General features: G+C 38.9%; 1 protein-coding gene across 2 annotated transcripts; it reads left to right on the top strand.

Annotated features, from left to right (window-relative positions):
- The first annotated feature begins 1,386 nt into the window (after positions 1 to 1,386).
- On the top strand, positions 1,387 to 22,656 carry siah1 (siah E3 ubiquitin protein ligase 1). 2 transcript variants are annotated; one of them, XM_055174248.2, is made up of 3 exons: positions 1,387 to 1,571; positions 12,282 to 12,338; positions 20,619 to 22,656. In XM_055174248.2, exons 2-3 carry the CDS (start codon positions 12,329 to 12,331, stop codon positions 21,467 to 21,469), a joined length of 861 nt encoding a protein of 286 aa, XP_055030223.1. In that variant the 5' UTR covers positions 1,387 to 1,571; positions 12,282 to 12,328; the 3' UTR covers positions 21,470 to 22,656. The 2 variants fall into 2 exon arrangements, with proteins under 2 accessions (XP_055030223.1, XP_055030222.1); XM_055174247.2 differs by lacking the exon at positions 1,387 to 1,571 and adding an exon at positions 9,727 to 10,337.
- Positions 22,657 to 24,011: the final 1,355 nt, after the last annotated feature.

Below are 24,011 nucleotides of genomic sequence, written 5' to 3'. Positions count from 1 at the left end.
ATTCTTGTGGTTTATCAAAATAAGTTTGAATGTATTTTGTTTGAATTCAGTTGTTTAGGTTGTCTTAAGGGTAATGGCCATTGGAGTGTGTGCACTATACCCCTATGTTCATGAGAAAAGACACGTAGAAAACATTAAGGTGAACATTAGTAACACAATATGACACCTTATAAACAGTAGTACCTAATGACAGGTAAAGGTATCTCTGTCCTAGACAGGGAACTCTCAGGAGTCCTCAGTCAATAAATAATTTAAAAAACCAAGAGTAAAAAATAGACTGATATGGAAAAGAAACTATCTGCTTAAATACAATACGTCACAGGCAGTTAACATACCACAGATGCTCATGTGCGCTATTATGTAATTAACAGTGCTGCACGAGAAAACAAGATATTTACTGCACAATAAAAAAGTCAAGTCGTTTTAATTTATACAGAACATTTCGCAATGTATTTTGTTTTAAAGCAAGTTTACAGAAATTCATACTGTAGGGACACTGCTGAGAAGTTAATTTCATTGCATTAATCTTTAGGACACCAACTGAGAAAGCCAAGGATGAGAAACTCTTTCTTTACTGAAAAGAAGAAAAAAAAATTCTTATGGTTTCCCATACAAATACCAATATGAACCCGTGAGCTGATTACAATTAAAAAGCATTACAAAATCTCTTTATATTGTGTTTTGGGCCGTATTCTAGTAGGATTTAAAGTCTTTGTAATGTCATTTCAGATAATAGTTAACACATTATAAATGTTAGAAATGTATTGCTGAAACACATGCTTGTGCACTATGTAGTAGGCTACTGAAAAGTAAAGTTACACGTTAAACAGTTTTTCCACATTTCTGTGTCAGGATAAGTTGGGCGTGGTTAAGAATGGGCGTGGTTTCAGCGCCGACAGCGGACACGCCTCCTGCGTTTGTGGGCAAAGAATGCCACTTATTTTTCCCCGAATTTGGCTATGTGGTGAATAACACGTTTTTCTGTGGTGTGACAAACTCAGAACACATATTTAATATAACTTTACACGGACTTTAATAATGGTAATTGGTTCCCATCATAGAGAACACCAGTAAAACACATCACATTGCCTAAACAGACCCACAGAAACCATTGATTATAGTTTCAATTAAAACCAATACCAATACAATTCCCATTATAACCAATAAATCCACTAGAATTTCTTTAACGGTTTCTATTGTTTTTGTTTTAGCCGGGTGGCACGAAACACTGCATAAATGGTACTTAGAAATTGTACAGTAACTTAGTTCGTGTAATTTATTTTTGTCTGTTGACCCAACGCTGTTCTCCTTTCCGCGTTCGTGTGGCTAATGTTGTATGGACGCGCGTTCACGTGGTGGCCCTGACACCGCTCCCGTGCAAAAAATATATTTGAACAGTCTCTCAGTCAGCGCGCGACACCGAGCCTGCCGGGCGACAGCAGCGTCTCCTTTTAACGAATGTTGAAACACAAACACCCAAACGATTAACGGACATATAACCCAAAGTGGACCGACGTGTTGTGGATTATTTTACTTGATTATTTTGGCAGCAGAAGGATATATCTCCTGAGGTAAGCGATGCCTTTAAATGCCTCATTCGAGGATAATGGCTCTGTTGATTTTACTGGGCTTAGCGAGCTTGCTAAACGCGTTAGCCGACCAGAATATCAGTCTATTTACGGTGTTCCCTTATAAATACAACCTGCTTAAGTGGGCTCGCTGTTGTGTTAATACATTAACAGTCATGATGCCATTCGTAGCCAGATATTTAGTATTTATTAAATACCTTAAACGCAGAGGTTTGGTCCACGTAGCCGTTATTAGCCCGGCTTGCTAGCACCCTGTGTTTGGTGCTAGTGAGACATACAGTGTTTGTGTTGCACTCTACAGCTATTCAGTGTTAAATTGCAATTTGTTTTTCTTAATATTCAGTTTTATGCATCCAGGGATACCGTGTTGTTTATTTTAAGATCTTTAAAGGTTGTGTGACAGTTTGTTGACATTGAATCATTTCTGACTGTCTACGTATAGATAGGCATAGATCCGGTATTAATCTCACGAGCACAGTCTACAGACACAGTACACGTAGTATTTAGAGACAGGGCTTGTTAGTTCCCCATGTGAACCTTTTAATTACTGTATAACCTTATTGTAATGATGTTTGCACGGTGTGTCTGTTTGAGGAAATAATCATCATCAGTACACTCAAGACATCATCTGGGAGTCTAGGATCTTATATCTTTGACTACAGCAAGATCCCCAGATATGGATATTTGATTGCATTAAAACCCAAAGAAGGTTGATGTCATAAATGCCTCTGTTTTTATACACATGGGATTATTTAAAGCTCCCAAGCTCAACACAGACGCCTTGAACTTGGCAACGTGATCACTCAGTTTTGTTTACAAAGCGACTGGGATTTGTCATAGAGATGTTTTGCTTGCATCATTGTTGCATCGCACATGGCGACTAAATTGAGCTATAACAGGTTATTTGGTTGATCTTTACCCTTTAGGATCTATTTAAGCACCTACACATCTACTCGATTACAGTAATCAAGGTTAAGTTGCAGTTGGTTGCAGCAATGGCAAGATAGGATAGGGTCAAACCTCATCTGTAACTAACCTGTTTCACAAACCTTGTAGAGACTGGAGTGTTTCCAGTTGCCCAGTTAACATTTTTGCAGCAAATAATCAAAGATTTGTTTCAGAATAGCTATGGGTTTACCTGATTCTGTCTTGGATATGTGTCTGTGGGCTTTTTTATTATTACATGACAAAGTGGGCATAAATGTGTAACGTTAAACATTCATTATTTACATTGTCTTTTTGTGATGCAATAGACCGAAAGGTTGAGTTTCTGTGTCCAGGTACTTTGATATGAAATCCTACTCTCATTCACCTCGCACACATCAGAGTGAAGAACTACAGATTGTTTTTGAGGAATCCCTACTTAGTAATTTATTGTTTCTCTCTTTTGGTACTCTATGTAAATCTGCAAACAGTCAATTGTGAATTGGGCTGCATAACGATTAATCACGACTAATCGTTTGCGAAATTAAAGTTTTTGTTTACATCATATATGTGGGTGTACTGTGTATAATAATTATGTATAAATAAATACGCACAATTATTATACAAAGTACTTGCATATATGATGTAAACAAAAACTTTGATTCTGAAAAACGATTAGTCGCGATTAATCGTTATGCAACCCTAATTGTGAATATTTATGTTTGCAAAGCTGTGTTCGTATGCAGTCATAATACGAAGTGCAAATCTTAGTATCTCAGTCTTTTGTTTTTGTCACAGATTTGAGTCATTTTATTGTGATTCTTTTATGCTCTCAACCTGTCTTCTGCAGGGCAGCTGCATAGACTTGGTCAGGCAAACCCTGGTCATCCCCCCTGGCCCCCTCACAAAAATGACATTTGTCTTTTAAAGTTAGACACGACTGCTCCAGAGTAATGCTTGGGTAATTTGACTCTGTTTACCCAAGCTGAAACAGGAGTATGGATAGACACCATTCACACTCTCTAACAACCTATTGTATCTTTCAACCACTGTTTCTCGCTAACCCACACTTCTCTTCTCTCCACCCTTGTGCCAACAATATGTCTACTAGATGATCGCTACATGATTGTAATTCTGGTTGACCATCTGTCCAAAAGTAGCAAACAAGAAGCCTGATTGTTTACGTTGTGTGCATGAGCTTGTGTTCAGGCATTAAGTGGGTGGATTCATTCTTTGCCTCTTCATGATGCTTCTGATTTCTGCATATCTAAACTCACAATTTTGTGTATTAGGGTGTTGCATTTATTTCTAATAATTGTACTTTTTTTTGTTGAAATATTGTTATTGTCTGCCTATCAGATTATGAAATAATAGCATTTTGACTTGTCATTTACGTATATGATGCATGAGGCTATTTGCAGAGTGTCTTATATTGTGAAAGTATGCATTTCAGTAATGTACAGTCCATTGGACAGTTATGGCCGGTAAAGCTTTTACAGCATGGTCACTTATCAGAGAGAGAGGGCATTGTGTATAGCACAAATACACTTTGAGCATGATAGATTTTGAAATTTTGAAGCTTAACAAACGCCCCCTACCTAGTCTCCAGCCCTTTTACATAAATGAAAGTGATCACAATTACAACACCACAAAGCGTTGTTTCCCATGTGTTGATTGTGTCCTTACTCGCCCTTCTTATCCACAGCATGGGTCTGATAATGGATAGAGCTGCTGGTTACCTTAGCAGCCCCAGCCCAGAGCTCTCTTATAGAGCATATAGAGTTACGGGATGGGGCTCTAATGGATTTTGTCCATTGAAAAGATATCTTCGAGATGACCAGGAGATAATGGATGGGATAGAATCGCTAATGAAGTGTGCATGTTCTGCTTCATTTCCCCTGTTTGTCTACAGGCTGAAAAGCTTATGCGTTGCTTTTGAAGTTGAAGGACAACTTGGAGACAGGAGGGCTAAAGATTTTTGTGCAGATGTTTGTTTGGTTTGTGATAATCGTAATGTTTGATTTGAAATTTAATGCTGCTGTTTAAATAGTTTAAGTCAGTTCTACTTATTGTATGTCTTTTGTAGTGGTCAACCGATATGGGCCGATACCGATATTAAGAAAGCTGATGGGCCGATAACAAATGTTATTACAGTAAATAAGAGACGAACTGAAAATTAGTGAAACTAAAAAAAAAAAAACATTTGTTATGCATAACATTTATAAATATACCCTGTACTTAAAGGTCACATTCTTTCTGGTCCCATTTTTTCAACCCTAGTTAGTGTGTAATGTTGCTATATTAGCATAAATAATACCTGTAAAATGATCAAAGTTCACTGTCAGGTGATATATTTTCTTTAACAGAATCCGCCTTTCAAAGCCTACAGCGAATGGCTGGTTTGGACTACAGCCCCCTACTTCCCGGTTAAATGACGGCAATAAAAGAGGTTTTGACTAAACTTCGCCCACAGGAATACGTAAGTCGCCAGCTAATGGCAAGCTAAGCTGCTATCGAATCACAACACACTAAACAAGCTACACAATCAGAACTCGACACGTATTTCTGAAGGAGGGACTTCATAGAACAAGAAAGACATTAGCCTGTTTTGAGGACAGTAAAACAGTGCTATACACATACAGATAAGAAAATTGTGTGAAAAATACCGCTTTTTTACACGTGAAACATGAACGCATGTTATATTGCGCACTGTAAACACAATCAAAACCCAGAAAGAACGGGACCTTTAAAACATATTTACAAGACACAATTAATGTGGATCTGACATCTCACGGTATTGTTTGAATAAGTGTGTTAAACTAGTTTGGTTTTGTGTGTAACACAACACAACGTCAAGTTAAAAAGTGATTAATGATTGGTCATTTTACTGTCGGTCAGACTTTGGCTTTACATTGGGTGACACTGAGTGTCTTTTCATAACAAACATCAAATTTAAGTAATAGAGAAATTTACTGGTCGATTGAACATATTTTTTTAAAGCCAGATATCGGCCTCTACAAAACATTGTCCTATCACTGGTCTTTTGTATTATTTGTGTTCATATTTACTGTAATGGATATGCTTTGAAAGGTTGTGTGTTTCCTATGATGTGCATAAAGTGTATAAAGTGTATAAAGGTCATCTGTTTAAATGAGCAGCGTACCAGCGTTATTTCATTCGAAGCAATTTAAATGATCAAACTATTAGTTATGGTTGGTTTCACATGGGTTTGTGTGCTGCCACTGAGATTAAATACAGTATGTGACCCTTTCTGTGAAATCGGGAAATAAGTCACAGAGTTGTAAGATTAGGAGCATCAAACTTGAATTCACTTATTTATTTCAATCTTTAGCATCGTCTTACTCCGTTAGTACTAGGAGATGATGTTTTTTTCACGCAATGTTTTTAATTTTATTTCAATATACTTATGTATAAGACTCACTGACTGTAGCTGGGTTTTATAGGTGGGGTCACGTGTATACGATTATATGAGAGTTGATATGTGATTTATTTTTATATAATTTTCCACTGGAAACCAGTTTTGCATCCCAGTGATACGGGTGGTGTTCAGTCACGTGCATGTAAATATTGTACATGAGCATTCATTTAAATGGAAATGCTGGACAGAATCTCTGCCCTGCCCTCAAGGCCTTTTGTTTACGAGGACTTCCCTTGTGTTGATTGGAGCTTTGTACCTTTTACAATTATTCTGTTGTCAGCCCATGATCAGGTCCCAAGGGGGCAGTGTGGAGCACATGGTGATTTGGTTTTTAGAGATGAAATACAATTGCTATTCAAGGGTGAATATGTGTATGTTCATCTATGTCTTTGCATAGAGTATTATTAATGTTGTACATTAGTGCAGACAGTTCAGTGAAATGTGAGCAGACTTTGTGTAGTAGTTTTGGTCGACACGGTATGTGAGGCAAGACTCTGTAAACCCTAGTTAACAAGCGTGAACTCTCACATCCTCTCCCCTTTCTAATGATAATGTACAAATACAGGAACAAAAGAGCAAATGGTTTTCTCCTGTCCTTTAATGGCTTTTATATCTTCATGTGATCATCAGCTTCATTGTATGTAACAGCTCTGTGTTTAACAGATGTTTTGCCTTAAAGGGTGTTAAATAAAAAGGACTTTTAAAATGGGTGTAGTTTCAATTTGATGGTTTTGGTTTCATGAGACCAAGTTAAATCTACAGGGCATGTTTTAACGAAGCCGAGGGACCAAAGGCCACACAAGACAAGCTCTGTAGTATCACTGAAAATGGCATCAGAGGATATCTTCCAAGCTTAATGTCAGTTTCAAGAGCAGAAAGGTCAAGTTGTTTTTATCACCCTCATTTCAAGCATGTGGGTGTGTACGGGGGTATTTTGGGTGGTGGTGAGAGTGTGGTAAGTGGCGATACTTAGTGGTAAACATCTTTGTGCGTTGTATATGATGTGGCTTGTGATCTTTGTGCTCTGAGCAGTGTTTCCTCTAGGATTTTTTTCAGCTGTGGCGGCAGGGGGCGCCCATGATGATTATAAATGTACATTATTTTTTTTTAAAAGTAGAATATAGGCTACAGTAAACTAACATGTATTTTTTATCATTTTCATGCTGTCATTTACTTTTCCTCATATTTATAGCATATTGCTTTTCTATGTTTGATCTAAAATGTATTTTCTTAAAAAACGTTACATAGCTACGTACGTAGTTCGGATATTTCATTGTAGTTTTAATGTAGTGTGCATTGCAAGTTGTGCTCGTGTTTAGCGTTACAGAGCTGTTGCAAACTCACGCACAGTCCTGTTTGATAATCCGCACCACTGTGATTGACCGAACATCCATCAGCAGCAATTTTATTTCACACCCGGTCCGGACCATTTGACATAAAGACCCCGAGCCGGTCACACCGCAAATCGCGCAGTTGAATAGAAACCTTTAACGGTCTTCAGACAGATCTTAAACACAAAGCACGGGGCCATTTAAAAACGAGTCGAATTTTGGTCTTGGACCCGCATTTTACTCTTGTCTATTGAGTCCTGACCTGCATCTACAATGCAAATGACACGCGAATAGTCTATTATTACACCCGTTAGATCAAATCCCGCGGGTACCCCGACCCTGCTGTTTCGTCTGAAAACAGATAAAACAGTCTCACCGTCTGCCTCAAGTTTCTATTACCAACGTTCTTCTCTTCCACGGGAATAATGTAAGTTTCCTTACAAACAGATTCGACTATTAATGTCTTGCAGTCGCATATAAGTAGTATTCAGTATTTAGCCTTTTGTTTTTGGACAAATATCATATCATTTAATGTGAAACCGAGTGTCGATCTAAAGCACAGAAGATTGATTGACAGCTGAGCGGTCAGCAGCGCGCTACTGCGCTTATAGCCAATATTCTGAATAACTAATGACCAGATAAGTTGATAATATGACTGAGTACAGTGATTCCAAATGAATGTCCAAAAACCTCGTAATATGTTAAATCGAAAGTTTAATAATGTATTTTCTCGCAGCCCTGCGCTGCGTCCGCGTTGAACATCAAATGCGTGATGACATTGCACCTTAAATTACCCTAAATTTATAGTCATAAAGATAAAAGTAAAACAATATTCGAAACTTCAAATTATGTATTTTTATTTGTGTAAACTCACAATAAGGAGAAAACTTTGTCCTTACTTAAAATCATTAAAAACATGACGTGCTTTCTGCTGCTTTGGTCAGCGCGTCACAAAAAAAAAAACAGAAACTCAAATACTTTTTTATTCGTTTTGTCAATTTAATTATTATTTAAGTGTAACATATTTAGGCTTATTTATTTTATTATTATTTCTCAAAACAGAGACGTAGCCTAATTATCCTCTGTTGATTTAAATCTATTTGTTCATTAAACTAAACCCATGGAAGAAATTATGATACTTTAGGAGATTTATTTATAAATGAGTTAACAACGCGAATCCAGAAAGGAATTTATTTCTAAGACAGCCAGTCTGGCAGAGCGGACATTTATGTAGCTTTTTTGCGAGCTGCCGTCGTGGGTTTTGTCTAGAAGGGATACAGCAAATGCCGAAAAGTTAAGGATTAGATTTGGAGGTAGGATTATTAGGATGAAAACAGCGGCTCTGGCTAAATGAGATACAAATACATCCTACAATCGTGTGAAATTTTGTGTTTAGAGTTGGGTTTGGTCATCCAGCGAGATTTCGTTTGCTGTATCCGTATCCCTTCTATCCACAACCGCAGGCGTGGCGGGGATGTTTTAGGCATGGCGGGCCGCCACGGTTGAATGTATATAGCGGAAACACTGCTGAGCTTCTTTATAGCAGTAAAGAAGCTGGGAGCATTACATATAAGGAGCTCAGATGCCAAAGTCGCTGAACACTACCACCATCAAAAATTACACGTATTACACATTCATCAAATACTCTTGCTTGAAATCCACGTAATCTCATGTCATGCAGAAATACAGATTTGTTGGCAGAATCCATTAAAGCGATAGTTCACCCAAAAATGAAAATAATGTCATTAATGACCTCCATTCATCTTCAGAACACAGTTTAAGATGTTTTATATGTAGTCCGGGAGCTTGTTGACCATTCATTAAAAATCTATGCATGGTATACTGTCCATGTCCAGAAAGGTAATAAAAACATCATCAAAGTAGTCCATGTGACATCAGTGGGTCAGTTAGAATGTGTTGAAGCATCGAAAATACGTTTTGGTCCAAAAATTACTTATTCAGCATTGTCTTCTCTTCCGTGTCTGTTGTCAAGTGCATGCGCAAGACTAAAGTTACAGGACTGCAGTGACGCGGCTGACGTGTTATCCGGTGCCCCCCAGTTTTTTTTTTTGTTCGCCCAGGTTTTGTTTACAGTCTAAAGGAGAAGCACACTGTAAGTTTGGAAAAAAAAACTTCGCAAACATGTCTGAGGATAACACGTCATCCGCGTCACTGCCGTCACGTGACTTTAGTCTCGCGCATGCGCTTCACAACAGACGTGGAAGAAAAGACAATGCCGAAGAAAGTCATAATTTTTGTTATTTTTGGACCAAAATGTATTTTTAATGCTTCAACACATTCTAACTGACCTACTGATGTCATGTGGACTACTTTGATGATGTTTTTATTACCTTTCTGGACATGGAGAGTATACCGTGCATACATTTTCAATAAAGGGTCAACAAGCTCTCGGACTAAATATAAAACATCTTAAAGAGTTTCTCATCTGGACTGCCGACGGGATACTCTTCTTAAGTCCTGGGAGTGGTCTTTCTCACACGGGTCTTGGAATGTGCTTTTAAGAGGGGGAGAGAGAGCGAGTTAACTCGGCTTACCCCTGTTTTTCCTCTTTCCCCCTCTCTCAGGATTGCTTCTTAGGTCTCCAGCCAGACGTTGGAAGCTGGATCCCCTTGTGTAACATTCCTGGATTACGCTATTTGTTTGCCTCTTGCTTGCTTTTCTGAGCTTATTCTGGGCTGTACTCACAACCAGGGTCCTTCTGTTCTCCACTTGTTTGAGGAATCGACTGGATGATTGCTGGAATTACTTGCGCAAACTGTGAAGTTTTGAAGAAACGTCCCTTGCTTTTTTGGAGGGTCGGACATGAGACGTAGACCTTGGGTGACCCATTGGAGCTGTTTCTCTTGCACTGGTTTTTAAGACTGTAAGAAAACGAAGGGCTTATGGGCTCTCTTCTTTCTATGGAAAGACCATGATGAAGAATCGATCTGCTCCTCATGTCGGCCACTGTTAGGCTGCAGCCTGTGTATTCATGGAAGGGGGTGCTAAAGCTCTTCTCTTGCATAGCTGCCCGAACTTCCAGTAAACCTAAAGGTAACAGAAACCTGCACTTATTGCAGCTTAAATGTTTATTACCTGAGTCAATTCACCTGTGAGAGACAAGCCATGCCAGTTTTTATTTGCACTCCCAGCTGTACTGTTTTTATATTTGATAAAACATATCAAATATAACTTTAATATTGACTGAATAAGGTCAAGTCAAAGATTGAATTCAGTGTGAAATCTGTGACTATAATGCAATGTTGATGCTGCTTATCTTATTATTTAGATTATGGGACTTCAACCTTGATTTCACACGGGGTCACATACGAAGAAAAACAACGTTGGTTTCTGGTTTGGCTTCTGGTTACTTTCCTGGGCTTTTTGCTGGGGACAAAAGAAATTTGGTCTATTTTGAGAGTCATTTCTCTTCTCCTGTTTGCTTTACAATCCTGAGATCCCTCCTATCCACGATTTTTGTTTTCTTTCTCAAAACTTGTGAATGTATGGTGTGAAAGTGGAGCTGTCATCAGTTCCACTGTGTGCATTGTCTCAGTATCTTTGACAGAGTTTTTTTCTGTTGACTCTTTGTTGTGTGGTAGTTTATACCTGGTAAAACATGAAAACGGGTTGGGTGGGGGGGCATTGGTGAATACTAATGCACAGTAAAGGCGTGCTGGGACTCGTCTACCTGCCAACACTGACTCATAGGCTGGAGGTACACTTGTGTTTCTTTGACCTGTACATAGTGCCCTTATCTCATCAATCTCAGTCTGTGTCTGTTTATCGCCCCAAAGCTTTTATTGTCGGCTGAATTATTCCATTCGATTATTTACTATGTAGAATTGGTTCTTTTTAGGCAAAGGCTTGGATTTTGTAACCTGAAGAAATAAATCACTGTCAAATGTCAAAGGCAGCATTTACTCACCTCCATATTGTTTCAAACCTTTGTGATTTTCTTTGCAATTTAAAATAATGCACTTGCTCCAGTTAGCACCAACGTATTTTAAAACTAGCCCAGATGTATTTTATTCCCAACCTTTCTGTGCTTTGTAATCTTCCAGTGTTTCACAAAAAACTAAGGTATCCCCAGTAATGAAGGTTCCATTAGCAGCAGAGTCAATGAATATTAAAGTGAAATTGAGTATTGAGTTTTAAGTCTTTGTTGACTTTTTTCATTCTTGTGTTACTGACCATCTGCCTGATTTCGACGTTTATACCTCTTAAAATGCTAAACTATTTCATCAGATACTTTAATGCACATTGATCCACCTTCCGTCCTGAATGGCATCTGATTAAATATTGAAGTGTAGCCTAATGTGGAGAAATCAATGTGAAGCACTGTGGTGTGCATTAGTGCTGAACTATTTTCTAGGAAAAAGATGTTGTGTTTGCTTTAATAGACTTTACATTTAAGATGCTAAAACTAAAAAAACTATATCCATAGGGGCAAAGTAAACCGGTTCGGTAGAGGGGCATGTCAACATACACCGTTTATGGTATGAAGAAATGTCTGTTCTTCTTGTTTTGTACCCAAACCCGGGTTGTAAATCTTCTTATTAATCAGAATTGTTGTACTGTACAAAAACTAAAGCCCTAAGCTGCTAAAACTTAAATTGCTGTCAATTAAATATTGAAGCATTTAGTAAAGTTGTGATGTTGCATTGCTTTGTAGATCATTTTTGATATCCGATGGGAATTTGGTTGATAAAAAGGATTTGTAAATAAGCAGTTATTGTGTAAGTTTATGTAAAGCTACCGAGATTTGTTCTTTATATCTGTGTGAAAACTCTTTGTACCACCAAAAATAGACTGACTTGTTTTGCTGCACTGGCTAGATTTGAAACCTGAATTTCACCTGCTGTCTTCCTCAGTGAAACCCAGATTGGTTGATTTGAAAAATAAACCAGGAAGCTCCTTTTACAGTGGTTAAAGACATTTCATTGCTGGATGAAAAACTAACCAAATCCTATTGTCTTTCTTTTTCTTACGTTCCAGAGGTCCACACATTTCAAGGAAAGAAGACAGACGTACTTGGAAATCATATGGACGAAGGCAAGTTTCCATTTAATCTCTCTATGTGTGAGTTCTGTTATGAAATCTAACAATTGGGCTACCCTAAACAGATTTCTGTGCCAGTTTGAAGCCCTTATGTAGGTACGTTGTAACTTGCAGCTGGGTTTGGTTTCCCCTGGCCATGATTCTTCTGATGTGTAGTTCAACTTGAGTTCACGTGGATGTGAAGAGCTTTACACCGACAGTAAATTCATCCAAAGCAGTGTCTATAATTATTCTCCATCCCCATCTGTAAGAGCAGAACAAATCTGTGCCATCAGGCTCTCATTTCCTCTAAAAGACGCCCATGTCCACCAAAGCCATCCTGTGCTCATTCCAGTTGCCATCTCCTTGACTTTAATCTCTTCATCCACCAGAGCCATGTTTACCAAACTCTTGCCTGTGCCTGCCATCAATTCCATAAGGACTGCTTCCAGAGAACCACCTAAAAGCTGTTTACAAATGAGACTAGACCAGGAACTGTTTATTTTATTGGAACATGTCCCAGAACATATCCCACAAACCCCTCATGCAATCATGCATTTGTTCTGTAGAAGCTTGTTTTCCGAAGTACATGCAGGGCATTTGCAGAAATGAGATGGCTAGTCAAACTTTACTCATAAATCTTATTACACAAAGCTTTTATTATCTAGACTGAAAGAATGTTAGTTACAAATCTCTGGAGTTAAGCTAATACCCCTTACAACATGCAGACCGCTAAGCACATTGAAAAGACCACAGCAAGCTTAAACCCAATGCGAGTGAAAATTGCTCCTGACCACCAACATGTCCTTGGAATTTGGCTTGATGTTTTATCTGATACGGTAATAATGTTGTCTCATGCCAGAGTTCAAAAATATTAGCATTTGCTAACTCATTTTATGCAGGGAGATTCATTATTCACATGAAATATTTGTACAGCTGGAAATACCAACTAAATGTGTCTCACTCACTAACTGTTTAATTAATGTAGATGGTTTGTATCAGAGGTTACTCAACCAAGTTTTGCAGAACAGCTCCTTTCATTTCACATTGTGAATGTTTATTTTTTTAGGCTTAATATTGTTCCTGCACCTCTTTTGTGTTTATTTTGTGAGTGACATTAGTGACCACAAATGAACAGAATCTGATTTGCCTGTCATAACTTCACTTGTTGATTTTTACCAGACCGTTAATTCAGAGATTTTGGCTGGAGTTTTTAAGATTCAATGTAGTATAAAAATATTTAGATGGTAGGGCTGCACGGTCATGTCCTTCACTTTAAATTCTGCCGGGTTATTTTTAACCCAATGCTGGGTAAATATTGGACAAAACACATGTTGGGTTACTTATAAGTGAACCTATGCTGGGTTGTTGTTAATCCAATCCGTGAGTTGAAACAACCCAGTATTACACTGAAACAACCAGCATAGGTTTATTTATTGACCCAGCATGTGTTCTGTCGAATATTTACCCAGCACTGGGTTAAAAATAACCCAGCATTATTTAGAGTGTTGATATTGTTATTGCAGTTATTATTTGAAGTTTTTAAATGTTTTATAGACCGTTTCAGCAGTAACAACATAAACAAGTGGCTGTCGCGGTCTGCACGTAACTTCCGGTAAACTCTGATAATAATAAATAACAACAAAGTACTTTAAACGTAGTTTATTTTTATAACAAGCACAAAAAACAACACATAGATTACCTAGGAAACCAAAACATTTGTTATTTTCGACGAGGCATTTGTTCAAGAGATCAGTTTAGCAACTAGTCAGACCATTAAAAAAACGAAACCGGAAGTAAGGTTCGGATACAGACGTGTATAATGGGCATCTGATGAAACCGTCTATAACTTTGTAAAGCAAGCTGCGTTTATGGCTAAAGGACACGTCAACTTATCAATTTTAAAATATCTGATTCACCACTGTATTTGGTGCCCACACATACTGCCGAAACACATAGAAATGAGGACAAATGGACAGCCGTAATTGAGGCTTTTGGGGATTAGGTAATTGTTTCACACGTAATTGTAATCCTGATTTGTTTTTCGATAAATTCTGCAGCCCTTCCAGATGGTTTTAATATACATTCAACCAGTCTTTTAACAAAAAGAACTGTATCTTTTTTTAGAAAACCAAGAGCAAAGATGATAATTTGGTTGTAATTTTGGTGTGTCGTCTAGTCCAGACTCCAGTGAAAGACAAATGAAGAGTTTTCTTGCAAAACGAGATAACTCCTTTTTTTTCAGAAATCTAGTTTTTTTGGTTGTGCATTCCAATAACATCAGTTCCACTGCAGTTGGTTTGTTTTGATTTAAACCTTCATAACTTTAAAAGTACAGCTAAGTAGAACCATAAAACAAAATAATAACATGATAACATAATAATAAACATGTTTTGACAAAAATGTTAAAAACGGAGTTATCTCATTTTGCAACGAAACTCTTCAAATGTTCTCTTTTACAATTACTTTTTATACTAGTTCAGTATATACATTGCATAGCAAAACTTTGATTTTCATGATTTATTTCTTTGCATTATAAAATGTAGGGGTGCAGCGAAATTTTCGGTCGCCGAAAATTTCGGCCGAAAATGGCATTATCGGTTTCGGGCCGAAATAAAAAATCCAGCCGAAAATGTAAACCGAAAATGAATGTCAACCGCGCCCCTCCCATCTGTGCGCTAGCGCTTGGGTTTCACTCACAGTGATCAGTCGTCTCCCACCCCTCCCCTTCATGCTCAAGCAGGTTTCACTCACGGTCGAGCTGTTTGCACGCGTCTGCAAAGATTAAGCATGTCTTGATTTGTGTACACTTTAGAGAGAGTCGCGCTAATGTGTATCATACTGTACTCCATTAACATATATTTGGCGAATAAAGCAATGAAAAACAACGTAACGTTTTTATGTGGAGCGACTGTTGCGCTGTTTGGGATTCACCCTCGGTCTCTGTATGTGCACGCGTTTAAGTGCCCTCGGTAGTGCACATACGAGAGAAATGCGTTTAAAAAAAAAACAAGCAAACATTAAATCTCGCTGTTATTGACAGGGCACATATAAACAAAATGATCTCCACAGTATTCTTTTTCTAATAAAAACATTTGTTTATGTTTTAAGTGTATGTATAGATTACAGTCAGATTAACCTACTTAAGTCTGTGTCATTAATGTTGATCGAACAACCCATGACAAAGAGACAAATAGCTCTAAAAAAATAATAATATATTTAATTTATTGTGTTATGATTCATTTAATTTGATTTCTGTACCTAATGCTAATTTCAGACGTTATTAATGTACAACTTTGTTCTCTTTTATAATTTTTGCAATTTCTTTATTGTTTATTAGATTTTTTCAACCTGCTTTTTGCTGATCCGAAAAATAATCTGATCTGTGCCTCAAAAACTGTAATGTGATCCAAACTGTGAGTTTTTTTGTCCGTCACACAAATTTAGTACACAGTGATAGCCATAAATGCAATTTTACTAATAATTGGCATAATAATTTATTTCGGTGTTTCGGTTTTTCGTCCTTGGTTTCCTTTTTTCGGTTTTCGCTTTCGGACAAGAATTTTCATTTCGGTGCATCACTAATAAAATGCATTTGTTTTAGTTCTGACAACTCCTCTGTCAGGAATCAGCCTGGGCATGACAGACTTATGCAGTGTTGAGAGTTAGACAGTAAACATTAGGATACTTGAGACATGACACTGACTTGATGGCAATTACCTGTGACTTGATTTGGAAGTGAGTAATGACTCCAAAGACTCCGTTTTTCTTGCTGTAGGGTATGATATGTGATACGCTTTTTCCTTTTAGCCAAAAGCTTAAATGTGTGTGAAAACGTATTATTAAATTATGTAATTGAAAATAATACCACTGTGTGACTTTAACATCTTGCAATATTGAAAAATAGCCAATTTATTACATCTGAACCTATTGCTTGATATATTAAATTATAATAAATTAGTTCTGTGTATTTCTTTGTTAAAGATGCAAGGTTTAACTTTTAGAAGGATCTCTTGACAGAAACGCAATATAATATGCAAAATTATATTATCAGTGGTGTATAAAGACCTTACATAATGAAGTGTATTGTTTTTATTACCTTAGAATGAGACGTTTTTATCTACATGCTAGGGATGCACAATATACCGGGGGAAAACATCATTATCGTGATAACAGTATATGTGATATCCGTAGCACAGAAACTTGCGATAACTTAAAAGTCCCGTTCTTTCTGTGTTTTGGAAGCTTTGATTGTGTTAACAGTGCGCATTATAACGTGTGTTCATGTTTACGTGTAAAAAACGCGTATCTGTATACAGCTGTTTTCACTGTCCTAAAAACGGGCTGATGTCTGTCTTGTCCTCTAAAGTCCCTCCTTCAGAAATACGTAACGAGATTAGTGTGTTGTGATTCGATAGCAGCTTAGCTTGCCGTTAGCTTAGCTGGCGACTGACGTATTCCTGTGGAGTTTAGTCAAAAAACTGTTCTAGTGATCAGAAAAAACATGACCTTTATATTCATTTTACGTGTCTATCATTTGTGTGGTGCATGCTTAGATTGTCCAAATTAGACCAGTCAGTAGGGGCCTTACTAAGTAGGTCCTATACTGTTATACTATTGGTTAGACCACGGGTGCACCATGTGAACTTTTGTACCATTTCTTTCTAAGAGTGTAGGACAGAGTTACCTTCAAATTTCTAGATGGACTTATCTCTGTCATCTATGTTGTTCTCTGTCGTCTATCTCTGTCATCTATGTTACCCATATCTTTTTACTTAACAGGAAACCCAAATACAATCTTGGGTTTTTCTGTGCTGTAGTCTTGGGTTTTTTGAAGTGTAGTTTATACAATGTAAGTTTGTTGCTTTCCCTTTCATTCTGTCTTCTAAACTCCATTAGAGGACCTGACGAATGCACTTCAACCATTTCCTCTGGGCTTACAGGATTTCCTGTAATATGTGATGGACTGCAAACTTTCCACTGACACAGCAGCTCAGCACTGCTGGAAAATGAAACACGCCACATTTCTTTTGATTCCCAGACAGTGGAGATCTTTACAAAGAGAAACCCAATGCCAAAATGACTGTTGCAGCATTGCACACACTTTTAAACCCAAGTGTACTATTTACGTGCCATATAATTTCTACACAAAACATGTTTTCCAGACTTATGAAAAATGTGTAGGCAACGCACTCTTGGAACAGTGAAGTTAAAAAATAAGACATATGTAGACCATAATGATACACAATGGATCTTGCTAAAAAAAGATGTACAGTAAGCCACCCAGACTGGACTAATTGATTGAAAGAGTATACAGAGTAGTTATCACAGGGATGAACAAAGACATGATGTTTGAACATGCTGTCCTGGAATGCTTCTTTTCTGCCCCCCCTTTAGAAAAGCAACATATCTGAAGGATTGATTTTAGCATTGGCAGTAGCAGCATGATTTTCCTGCCAACCACGACTTATAAAAGTCAGTATCCATAAATAATCTTAAAGTCTTCCCCCAGTTTGGCTTTATCTCTCAAGCTGTAACTCTAAACCTGACACCAGACCTACACATTGTTGTGCACTTAAGTCACAATCCAATTCATTTACACTTCTCTTTGGTAAGACTCATATATTACTTCAGCTGTTGTTAAATCTCAGCTTAATAAAGCGCTGCTGTTGTAACGCTAGTGTCATGCCGTCTGTAGTGAGAACTTGGCTTTATGTCTCTTGGCTCAACATCTAGACAGACTCTTAGGATCACTCATTGTATCAGTCACACCACACAACAGCAGCTTTGGCTATAAACTGCATAAGTTAAGCTTGCGTGTAACTTGCAGATTCTCCCTCGGGTTTCTGAATCAGCATTGTTTTCCTGTCAACCAAACACACCCAAAAAACCCAAAATGATAAACTGATACAATTTTAAGCCACACCAGAAAAGACAGCCTGGAAATATCCCTCTGGTAACTGCTTTTTTTACCTCAGTGTCTTTCTACGCCTCTAGTCAGTAGAGCCAGTAGCACACTTATTATTCTTGGGCTAAATTTGGCCTCAGTTATCATACCCAGAATGCCGTTCAGTGATGGGGCTAAAAATACATTTGGCTTTATCAGAGCAGATGTGTTTACTAACCACTTACACACAGACAAACCTCCCTGTCCATCCACTCCACCGCCCTGCTTTTTGGCACTGTCCTTATTCTGCCACATGAGACGATTTTTTTATCCAGCTGCGGTGCTCATTTGTTCAGTGTTCTGCTTCATTTATTTCTGAAATGATGCTGTTTAGTTGCTCCCTGTATTGATTTACAGTTGGTAGCTAGTTATATATTTTTTGTGTGTGGCTAAAGCACCGTTTTTTATACAGCAGGGAAGAAGCCATTCTTCGTCTGGTACACATGCATACTGCTTACTGCAGCTAGTTGCCATAGGAACGCTCCTGCAGCAGACATGCGCTTTGACATCTGAGTCCACGCTCCCTGTCTGGCTTTTTAAAAGCGTGAGGATCTGTGTGTTTTGCTCATGCCAGAAATAGCTGCCCTGAGCGCTCCCTATAGCCCACGTGTGACTATGTTGCATAGATGGCTGTATTTCTGAGGCACACGGGGCACAGACAAGCATTTCCGAATGGCATCGCTTGGCTTACAGCATTGCTGAGAGTCTGTCAGATCTCTATATTTCATACTGGATGAATCAGCAGAAATGTTCCTATTTTGGAATTAACTAAGGTTTTAGTTTAGTCCTGCCAGGACTTTACTATGCTAGCTATCACATATCATAATTATATCCCTTTTACCCTTAAGGTTGAGTCTACTGGTATACTCTTAAAATTAAAGGAATAGTCTACTCATTTTCAATATTAAAATATGTTATTACCTTAACTAAGAATTGTTGATACATCCCTCTATCATCTGTGTGCGTGCACGTAAACGCTGGGGCGCGCTGCGACGCTTCGATGGCATTTAGCTTGGCCCCATTCATTCAGTGGTGCCATTTAGAGATGAAGTTGGAAGTGACCGAACACATCAACGTTTTTCCTGTTTGGGACGAGTAGTTATACGAGCAACTTTGGTGGTACAAAACAAAACGTAGCGCCTTTCCAAGCGGATTCAAAAGAGGAACTATATTGTATGGTGTAAAGCACTTTTGGGAGTACTTCGACTCGCCTGAAAAGTCTGCTCCCCTTCTCACTCTCATAATGGGAGAGGGAGGGTGTTCTGTTACTGTGCAGAGTCGAAGTACTCCCAAAAGTGCTATTACGCCATAAAATACAGGTCCTCTTTTGGATCCGCTTGGAGGAGCGCTGCGTTTTGTTTTGTGCCACCAAACTTGCTCGTACAACCACTCGCTCAAATAGGAAAAACGTTGATGTGTTTGGTCACTTCTAACTTTATCTCTAAATGGTACAATTGAATGAATGGGGCTAAGCAAAATGCTATCGAAGTGTCGCAGCGCGCTCCAGCGCTTACGTGTACGCACACAGATGATAGAGGGATGTATCAACAGTTCTTAGTTAAGGTAATAACATATTTTAATATTGAAAATGAGTAGACTATTCCTTTAAGGTGCTACATAAAGTCCTTCACAGCAATGCCAGCGGTTCCCCAAAAAGTTGCGGCTCTTGACTGCTCATCCGAGGGGCACAAATTGAAAATATGTGTTCAGAGTGTCATGTGTTGCTTGTTTTTGTCAAAATATGTGCTTGTTGCGTCATGAGAACCGTGTGCGTCACGTGTTTCGTCAAAATAAGTGCCTGCTGCAGACGTCAAAACCGTTTATGATAAAAGAGACGCTCACGTTCACAAAATACACGCAAGACAGTCCCTTAACAGTAAACTCTGATTACACATGAGATTATGCGAGTATCTGGCAAACGCAAGCATCTCTTTTATCATAAACCCTTTAGGAGCGTCGGCAACAGGCACTTATTTTGACAAAATACATGATGCACATAGGATCACTCGACGCGCCGAACACATATTTTGAAATGACGAAACACACAGATGATGGGCTACATACATGTTGTGACGAACTTCGCATCGAGTTCCCCCAAATAAAGAAGTCACCGGCCGCCACTGGGTTTTAGTGCAACAGAAAGGTTCTTTAGAGGGTTTTTTTAGAACCATACAACCAAAAATCTAGTTTGCCATTGTGTAGCACCTCTATTTTATTAGGAGCGAATGTTTAGAAAGATGCTCAGGCTTGGATTTGTTGTTCATGCATGTTGCATTTAATGTGCATGCACTTCTATTTGTCTGGTTGTTTGTATGCTAATTTTTTTCCATCTCTTTTTTGTTCTTTAGAAATGAGTCGCCAGACTGCCACAGCGCTGCCTACAGGAACCTCTAAGTGTCCCCCTTCTCAGCGCGTCCCAACATTGTCGGGCACCACAGCATCCAACAGTGACCTCGCCAGTCTGTTCGAGTGCCCGGTTTGTTTCGACTATGTGCTGCCCCCCATCCTGCAATGCCAGAGCGGCCATTTGGTCTGTAGCAACTGCCGGCCCAAACTCACCTGCTGCCCCACCTGCAGAGGGCCGCTCGGGTCGATCCGCAATTTGGCCATGGAAAAAGTGGCCAACTCCGTGCTGTTTCCCTGCAAGTACGCCTCATCGGGCTGCGAAGTCACCCTACCGCACACAGACAAGGCCGAGCACGAGGAGCTTTGCGAATTCCGGCCATACTCTTGCCCCTGTCCTGGCGCTTCCTGCAAGTGGCAGGGTTCGCTCGACGCGGTCATGCCCCATTTGCTGCACCAGCACAAGTCTATAACCACGCTACAGGGTGAGGATATTGTCTTTCTGGCCACAGACATCAACCTGCCTGGGGCAGTGGACTGGGTCATGATGCAGTCGTGCTTCGGCTTCCACTTCATGCTCGTGCTGGAGAAGCAGGAGAAGTACGACGGTCACCAGCAGTTCTTTGCCATCGTGCAGCTGATCGGCACACGGAAACAAGCCGAAAACTTTGCCTACCGGCTGGAGCTTAACGGCCACCGGAGACGACTCACTTGGGAGGCCACGCCACGCTCCATCCATGAGGGCATCGCCACCGCCATCATGAACAGTGACTGCTTGGTCTTTGACACCTCTATCGCTCAGCTGTTTGCTGAAAACGGCAACCTGGGCATTAACGTTACCATATCCATGTGCTGAGGACTAACAGCTGTGCATACTTGAACGCATTCACTCACAGTCATACGTACAAATACAAACGACATTTCAAAACACTGCAGGATACCTTGAGTTGTGCTTGGGGGACGGGGAGTAGCTAACCTAGGGAACTTTTTGCTGTTGTACGTTCCGAATACTCATCAGATAAACTGTCGTTGGTCGGAGCTTGGCACGTCCGACCAGACCCGGGTTCTCAATTTTATGCTACAATATTATATAAGTTAAATAATTAATGTATTCTACATTTTTGAGAGCAACGCTCATTGCCCTTGAAGGTATAGGAAAGCCACGTTTGTTGAATGGACATTTGCAAATGTGACATTTGGGTCCCGGGGTGGAAAAAACGGCACACCGGGCTGAATGGCAGTTGGGAATATTGATTTTTGGGGTGGGTTGCTCAGAGGGGCCAACCCTCTGAGCAGGCTTTTTCCGTTTTTGTTTGTTTCCCAAGACGTTTCGCATTTCAGTTCAGATAAAACACTAACTTCTATGTTCAAATATTAGGTTTTGTTTTATTCTAGTCTTTATTTCCCCCTTTTGTTTCCTGCTTTGATACAGAAAGGTTCTGGTAACTGGTGCATGACCACTGGATAAGTTATAACAAGTCCAGATTTCATTTTAGAAGTCTTGTTTGTTTCTACCCATGAGTGCGGTATATCTTGTTTGTTTTGAAGGGACGGTTTCAGTCAAAGCTGGCATATGCACATCAAGCCAGCTTACAAAAGTAATTGTACAGTTCGTTTGCGACCATTTAAAAAGGTTTTTTCCTCATGACATGAAACCCCTCCATTACAAACACTGCATTGAATATCAGACTAGAAACAAGGGCAGTTAATACAATTAATATGAGATTGTCATCATTATTATTTTGTAATGACATAGGAAAGTTGAATGAGAAAGGCTGTTGTAACTTTGTTGCTAATCTTCAGTGTTTGTAGATAGTGTTGTTCTTCAATAGACCTCAGTGTCTTGCTCTTTTTGTAAGTCAATATTTTTGTTGCTGTTGTTCTTTGTATGTCTCTATTTCTGTTTTTGCAAGGATAGGGTGAAGCAAAGCCAAACATCTCTGTGGATACATTGTACTGTCGCTAGTCCTGATCTCTAATTTTATTTTGTTTTATTGTTTGTTTTGTTCTATTTTGCCAGTAAATAAATCTATCTTTTTCATACTCGCTGTGAATTTTCTTTGTCCCCCTGGGGAGCTGAAGGCGGCCACAGTATCTCTGGTCCTGGCTTCATCTGGGGCCTCGTTTATAAAGCGTGTGTACTCACAGATTTGATCGTAGAGGGCGTGTACACAAATCCACAGCAACGCCGTTTCTAGGTATAGGCAAACTAGGCGGTCGCCTAGGGCGCCACCAGCTGTAGGGGGGCACCAAAGAGCCATATATATTTTGACTGCTGCTTCACTGACTTAAATGAGTCAAGATTTTAGAATTGGTTCCGTAAAAAGCACACAAAATTATTTTTCCCATATAAAACTTTAAAGGGGCCGTGGCATGAAAATCTGACTAAGTGCTTTAATTTGGGTCCCCAGTGCTTCAATCAACCTAGAAAATGTAAAAAAGATCAACCCAGTATCTTAGTTCTGGTAAACCATTTTCTACAAGCACATGAAAAAATAGGTCGTTGAAATTTGGCTCTCCTTATGATGTCATAAGGAGCTCTTATTATAATAATACCACCCCTTAATCTGCACTATCCAACCACAGCACTGCCATTTAGTGCAGAGAAAAGCACAATTGAGTTTGAATTGCAAAAAACCACCAACATTGTAATCAGTGTTTGAATTTCATCAGCTCGTTTGCACTTTAAAAGACACACCCAAAACAGCACATTTTTGCACACACCTACAAAGAGGCAATTTTAACATGCTATAATAACTTATATAGTATTTTGAGCTAAAACTTCACATGTGCTCTGGGGACACCAAAGATTTATTTGACATCTTAAAAAAGTATTGTGCCATGGCCCCTTTAATAGACAATGGAAAAAAGGTACATTTAAAATTTAACTGCTTTGTTGAATTTAACGCATTTAAGATTGAGCACATGATTTTTACTTGATTTGTGTTATTTTTATGTAATATTGCTAGAAACAATGTGTGATTTTGTTTGGGGCGGTGCCAATAGGTGTTTTGCCTAGGGCGTCACAATAGCTAGAAACAGCCCTGGTTAATCATGTATTAAAACTGACTTTGACACGGAAAAGTGCTTCACGCCACGTCAGGGTCTGAGCAGACGTACGCATTTTTGTTTGTCGAATTGTTTCAGGCTTTTGGAAATATAAGCTTTATTGCTGCTCGTGAAGGATAATGACGTTAACTGGTGCTCTTTTATGTGTCAATGACATTAATTATGCACAGTTTTTAAGGCTGAGATCTGAAACCGTATAACTGTGGACAATAAATTTTCGATTTAAAGATTTCACATCTGAAAAGTAGTTTATAGTTAGAAGGGATACAGCTACGGCCAAAATCTTGTAAAATCTCCCCGGATTAGCATTGTTTTCATCCTAATCCTAC

Source organism: Misgurnus anguillicaudatus, chromosome 15 (genome assembly GCF_027580225.2).
Source record: "Misgurnus anguillicaudatus chromosome 15, ASM2758022v2, whole genome shotgun sequence".
Classification (NCBI taxonomy): Eukaryota; Metazoa; Chordata; class Actinopteri; order Cypriniformes; family Cobitidae; genus Misgurnus; species Misgurnus anguillicaudatus.
The sequence above is the reverse complement of the archived record's forward strand: the minus strand, read 5'-3'. Positions and strand labels throughout refer to the sequence as shown.

Excerpts from the sequence above, each read along its gene's own strand:
- siah1 (XM_055174247.2), top strand. The coding sequence starts at position 10,241 with ATGTCGGCCACTGTTAGGCTGCAGCCTGTGTATTCATGGAAGGGGGTG. Across the intron at positions 10,338-12,281 it reads AACTTCCAGTAAACCTAAAG|AGGTCCACACATTTCAAGGA; the intron begins GTAACAGAAACC and ends CTTACGTTCCAG. Across the intron at positions 12,339-20,618 it reads TGGAAATCATATGGACGAAG|AAATGAGTCGCCAGACTGCC; the intron begins GCAAGTTTCCAT and ends TTTGTTCTTTAG.